The sequence below is a fragment of the Octopus bimaculoides genome, chromosome 18 (genome assembly GCF_001194135.2).
Source record: "Octopus bimaculoides isolate UCB-OBI-ISO-001 chromosome 18, ASM119413v2, whole genome shotgun sequence".
NCBI classification, from domain to species: Eukaryota; Metazoa; Mollusca; class Cephalopoda; order Octopoda; family Octopodidae; genus Octopus; species Octopus bimaculoides.
This window is the reverse complement of record NC_068998.1, coordinates 12,977,136-12,984,108: the sequence shown is the minus strand read 5'-3', so window position 1 is coordinate 12,984,108 and position 6,973 is coordinate 12,977,136. Positions and strand designations below refer to the sequence as shown.

Below are 6,973 nucleotides of genomic sequence, written 5' to 3'. Positions count from 1 at the left end.
TCTTCTTCTTCTTCTTCTTCTTCTTCTTCTTCTTCTCCTTCTCCTTCTTGGTGGTGATGGTGGTGGTATTTGTTGTCATCATCATCTTCCATTTCTTCTTTCATTTCTTCTTCTGCTGCTGCTGCTGCCCCTCCTTCTCCCCCATTTTCCTTCAGTATTATCACTTACCAAACCAAAAAATAAACCGAGATGGACATCACCATCAGTTTACTGAAAAAAAAAAAAGCTTAGACAAAACAAAATGGAAAGAAAAATTAGCTTTCCTCCATTTCCATATGAAACTTTATTTGGTTTTGAAAAAAATCATCCTTCCAGCCATATTGGAGCAGTGCCACAATCTCCTAAGTGTCTTTTAACATATCTTCATATTTTTTTTTGCATATCTGTGTGTGTGTGTGTGTGTGTGAACTAGGTTGGGATTGAATTTTTCTTCCATTGTCATATTGCTTGAGCTAATGTGTTTTCTCTTCTTATAGTATCATTATTAATATCGCTATTAAGGCAGCAAGCTGGCTGAATCGTTAGCATGCTGGGTGAAATGCTTAGCAGCATTTCATCTGCCGCTACGTTCAGAGTTCAAATTCCGTCAAGGTCAACCTTGCCATTCATCTTTTTTGAAGTTGATGAAATAAGTACCAGTTATGCACTGGGGTCGATGTAATTGACTATTCCTTTTCCCCAAAAAATTTTCAAACCCTTGTGCCTAGAGTAGAAGTAATTATCAATATCACTATTGGTGGTAAGAAATTGATTAAAAAAATAACTATTCATATCTGTAATTGTTTTTATCTGTTATCTTTTATTCATTTACTTGTTCCAGTCGTTAGACTGTGGCCATGCTGGGGTACTACCTTCAAGAATTTTCGTCAAGCAAATCAACCCTAGGAATTTTTATATATCTTTATTTATATATATATATATTTGTATTTATATTTATATATATCATAAAGCTTGTTACTTATTCTATTGGTCTCTTTTGCTGAACTGCTAAGTTACTGGAAAACTTGTTGCATGAAGCTATGCTCTTTCACTACCCAAATCTCTTGACCAATCCACCTGAATTTGCTACACATGTCAAAGAAAGAGGCAGATTGAATCACACACTTTTTCTCTTGGCATCACTTCCTCCCTCTTTTCCAGTGCCTAACATCTTTCTTCAGGCTTCTTCCAGCTTCCATCTACCAAATCCACTCACAAGGCTCTAGTCAGCCTGAAGCTATAATAGAAGACATTTGCCCCCAAGGTACCATGCCATGAGACTGAGCCTAAAACCACGTAACCAAGAAGTGAACTTCTTAACTGCACAACCATGCCCACAACCAATCCAGTGAGGATATTTGTTTTTCCCTTCCCAAATCGTCAGAATAATTAAAATAATATTAGTCATGGACTAATATTGATTTTTGCCTCCCTGCATAATTATTGCAAATTTTTAAGACTTTTATTTATATTGTTAATTACTATTTTGTCACTCCTTAACTATTCTGCAAAAGATTTCTCTCCACATCAGCATAGAATAATCTTTGACTTAGTGAGTGAGTCACTTTTCTGATTCAATCTCATCTATTTTGATAGTCACACATTTCAAGATATAATTTACTATATATATATATATATATATATATATATGTGTGTGTGTGTGTGTGTGTGTGTGTGTGAGAAAAAATATATATATATATCCAGCCGATGTAAATGTAAATTACTTTAATGAATAAATGATATTTGCTTATAGATAATATATATTTACATATGTTGTAATGATATAAAACTGATTGTTGCTTTATGAAATAAACGTTATGTGTTTGAATGACAGCATGTTGAGTTTAGTGAAATAAATGAGAAATTTATAGAAATGCTGTAGAGCAGTGTATCTGCAGTATGCTATGAATATATAATGAAAAGTGTGTGGCATAGTGATTAGGGTATTACAGTCACAGTCACAAGATCATGGCTTTGATTTCCAGACCAGGCAGTGCATTTTATTCTTGAGCAAGACACTTTATTTCACATTGTTTCAGTTCACTCAGCTGTAAAATTAGTAGGATAGGAGCATTCCGTCGGTTACGACGACGAGGGTCCCAGCTGATATGATCAGTGGAATTTGAACTCAGAACATGAACACGGATAAAATGTCACTAAGCATTTTGTCTAGCATACTAACAGATCTCTCAGTTCAACACTTTAATAATAATAATAATAATAATAATAATAATAATACTTGTTTCTAATTACTGAAATTGGTGGGAGGATAATTGCAAGCAACTTTATGACAGTGACGCTTGCTTGTAATTATTATGAGATGTCAAGACAAGAGGATACACGCACACACATGCACACTCACATCCGTATATATACATACACACATAGATGTAACAGTGGGATTCCCCTCAAACTATACACTAATGTCTAAAAGGAAATGAAGCATTAAATTATGTAGTCCTAGATATCACAAATTGGAATGAATAAAAGATAGGATCGTCATTATTTACATTATTTACAATTGATGGATATTTGTCCTCATCTTGTTTGTTGTTATCACAACGGCTGATATACCCTTCAACCTTCATCAGGTGTCTTGGGGAAATTTTGAACCAGAGTTCTCATTCCTAAGGTATTTTTCGATGTTGTTGTTGTTATTCAGGTCACTGCCTGGAACTGAACTCAGAACCTTGGGGTTAGTAGCCCATGCCCTTAATCACTATCCATATGCCCGTGGGCATATAATAATAATAATAATAATAATAATAATAATAATAATGATGATAATAATAATGATAATGGCATAAAAAAATACCTTAAGAATGAGAACCCAGGTTCGAAATTTCCCCAAGACACCTGATGAAGGCTGGAGGGTATATCAGCCGAAACGTTGTGTTAACAAACAAGATGAGGACAAATATCCATCAAATGTAAATAATGTACATAATTCCTCATCTCTTAAATATTGAGCTGTGCCATATTAAAATGTTTCAAGTTAATCCCGAAACACAAACATCTGGGCAGTCATAAAGGACTTTGTGGCAACAAGAAGTTACCCATTAACCCCAAACATCTGCAAAACTCTCCTCAGCATATCCCATAACAGCACAATTTTGTCAGTGAACAGGTCGCGGTCTCAAAGCAACGAAAATATTTTGACAAATTAAATTTAAATGTTGAAGTGAATCTGATGGCTTTTGTGTGCTATTTTAAATGGCTTATAAACACTTTCCACGCTGCAATTGTTTTCGTTCCAGCACACGATCTCAGATCATGTCACTTGCTATGCAAGTACATCTCCGTATATCTTTTTAGTTTTATGCACACTTTTAAAATCCCTCCTTTGCATTGTATCTCTGACTCACCCAACCTTCTTCATTTTGATATAAATTTCGTGTCCTGTTCCCCCACTATCTCACCATCACATCTTGTTTACTTTAATGACGATGTATGTAATTGCCTTCATCATCATCATCATTATTATTATTAGTATTATTTTTATTATTGTCATTATCATTATCATCACCACCTTTATTATTATTATTATTATTATTGTTGTTGTTGTTATTGTTATTATTATGATTGTTGTTATTATTGTTATTATTATGTTTATTGTTATTATTATTATTATTATTATTGTCATTATCATTATCATCACCACCTTTATTATTGTTGTTGTTGTTGTTGTTGTTGTTGTTGTTGTTGTTATTATTATTGTTATTATTATTATTATTATCATTATTATCTTCTGTTTCATTACAGTCAGGAAGAGGCCATTAAAATAGAAGATGAGCTGCTAACAGAATATGCTTTCAATGTTCCACAACTATTAGAGTTGGCAGGATATAGCTGTGCTGTGGCCATTACACAGGTGAAGGATTTCTCATATTGATTCAGAAAGATTCTCAAATATGTTTATATTCTTGCAAATTTATTTCTGTTGTTGTTGTTTTTGTATTACTACACTACAAGATGTGCATGTCCGTGTGTGTGTGTGTGTGTATGTTTGCTGGTGTTAATTTTGTAGGACTTGCATGTGTGTGTTTTATGATACTGTGTTCGCTTTATGGTACTGTGTGCATGTGTGTGTGTGTGTGTGTGTGTGTGTGTATGTGTGTGTGTATGTGTGCATGTGCATGCTTGTGTGTGTGCATGTGTGTATGTGTGCATGTGCATGCTTGTGTGTGTGCATGTGTGTGTGTGTGTGTGTGTGTGTGTGTAAGCATATTTATGGTACTGTTGTTTTTGAGGTACTGTGCATGTGTGTATGTGTGTGTATTTTTCTCTGCTATTATTACTATACTTGCACACACACACACACACACACACACACAATAACAAATTCATAAAATCACAAAAATATATGAGTTAATACATACACAAATATGAAACAACATACTTATAAATACAGGTGCTCTCTCACCCCTTTCTCTTGTTTTCCTTTGCCCTTTCCCTCCTTCCCCTGCTTTCTTCTTTCCCACCACCCTCTCTTTCTGGCAGACATATCCATGCCAACATTTCTATCACTAATGGACAGCACTTACAAAATTAGTAAACAGCACACCACCCATAATTTTGGGGAACTTTTTCTTCATGCTCAGAATTGCCAAAGCATGGAATAAACCACCCATATCAGTTGTTAGCTGTCAGGACTCCTACATCCTTCACAAAATTCCATGCTTTCCAAAATTCACCAACACTACTCCTGTTGTGTCTATATACACCCTCGTTCTTCTTTATGACTATTTTCACACTTCTTCGTTTTCTTGTGTTTTATTGCAAGTACCGTGGAGGCGCAATGGCCCAGTGGCTAGGGCAGTGGACTCGCGGTCATAGGATCGCGGTTTCGATTCCCAGACCGGGCGTTGTGAGTGTTTATTGAGTGAAAACACCTAAAGCTCCACGAGGCTCCAGCAGGGGATGGTGGCGAATCCTGCTGTACCCTTTCACCACAACTTTCTCTCACTCTTACTTCCTGTTTTTGTTGCACCTGTAATTCAAAGGGTCAGTCTTGTCACACTGTGTCATGCTGAATATCCCCGAGAACTACGTTAAGGGTACACGTGTCTGTGGAGTGCTCAGCCACTTGCACGTTAATTTCACGAGCAGGCTGTTCTGTTGATCGGATCAACTGGAACCCACGACGTCGTAAGCGACGGAGTGCCAACACAGTGCCAACACATTACAAGTACCACGTATGTACTTTGAGCTATACTTGCTGTCTTTATTTACTTCTTTTTGTTGCCTCTTTTCACCCTTTTTTTTTAACTCTCTCTTGACAAGTTGTTGTATGACTGAGCCAGGGGCTTATATTCTGGGTGTGCTAGGTATGCACTGCACACCAATCGAAACTGGCAAATTCATTATAAATATTGACCTCGTTCATTAATTTAATCACAAATCTTAACAGAAACTTTGAAATTTAGTGGCACTGGCTGTGGCAACACACCCAATACAACAACCACCATATGCCACTGGAATGAGCTCTATATACAATAAGCTTGTTACTAAAAGTGGAGAACTGACAGAATCATTAGCAGATCAGACAAAATGCTTAGCAACTTCAATTCTTGCTCACCAAGATCAACTTTGCCTTTCATCCTTTCAGGATCAATAAAATAAGTACCAGTTGTGTGCTTGGGTCAATGCAACCGACTATCCCCTTCCACCAAAATTTGTGGTTTTGTGCCTATAGTAGAAAGGAACATTATCATTATTATTATTATTATTATTATTATTATTGAGTGACCTTGCAGATGTCGCCTAGTAGCCCTCCTGCTCAAAAGGTCCTTGAATAAGGGTTGTTTAAGGATGTTGAATGAAACACCCATATTTCCAAAGGTGAATTAGTCAAACCCCAAAGAATTCCTCTCAACACATAGCTATGATGTTTCCCCACTACTTCTGCTCATGATCAGAGGTGCACATACTGTCAGCCACCAAGAGACCTGTTCAACTGGTTACGGTCAAGCAACTGAGAAGCAAATCTGTAGTATTGAGCAGAATATTTGGTGTAGCCCATCTTTTATACCAAAACAAAACATGTACATGATAATACTTCTAATCAGTTGAGATGAGAAGCCATGAGAGCCATTATTATTGTTATTATTAAGTTGGTAAGCTAGCTTTACTACCAAACTGAAAAGGATAAAAAGCTAAGATGACTTCAGCAGGATTTGAACTCAGAATGTAAAATGATAGTGCCAAAGCAATTTTTCTATAGCTTTAACAATTCTGCCACCTTGCTACTTTAACATATAGCAACTGATATCAGAGACAAGAAAGCTACATGACAACTAACGCATAAATAAAAAATCTAAAAACAAATAATAAAAGACTTAAACAGATAAGTAAAAAAGCTTATATAAACACTAATTATAAAAAATACAATGCTTTATAATTACAAAGACACTAATAGTATATTATTGGGCAAAAAAAAAAAAGCAGAAGAGATTTGCAAAGTGTGTTGTTTTTCCTGATTTTGGGATGATAAAAAAAAAACTGATGACTCATGGAGTCCATAATTCTTTATTAAGAACATGGTCTGCCAAATCAGACTGGAGCCTGGTGTTGCCATCCGGTTTCACCAGTCCTCAGTCAAATCGTCCAACCCATGCTAGCATGGAAAGCGGACGTTAAACGATGATGATGATGTAGAAAAAATTTACAGAATCAGTCCATTTGTCTGTCTCTCTATTTGTATATCTATATATCTACCTATCTATCCCTCTCTCCCCCTCTCTCTCTACATATATATATGTATATATATATATATATATATATGTATGAATGCATATATATATATGTATGAATGCATATGTATGTATGTATGTATGTATGTGTGTGTGTACACAGATAACATTTAATATATAGAGATAATACATATATAGATAATATATTTATAATGTATATAATATAACACATGCACATACACACACACACATACACATATATATATAACATATGTATATAATACATAATATACATACATACA

General features: G+C 35.3%; 1 protein-coding gene across 3 annotated transcripts in view; it reads left to right on the top strand.

The window, feature by feature from the left end:
• LOC106874937 (NAD(P)H-hydrate epimerase) overlaps nt 1-6,973 on the top strand; it is an 871,776-nt gene that overhangs the window by 837,951 nt on the left and 26,852 nt on the right. For all 3 annotated transcript variants that reach the window (XM_052974456.1, XM_052974457.1, XM_052974455.1), the window contains one exon: nt 3,742-3,850. In XM_052974456.1, coding sequence (XP_052830416.1) covers nt 3,742-3,850 — 109 coding nt within the window. The remainder of the gene's footprint in view (nt 1-3,741; nt 3,851-6,973) is intronic.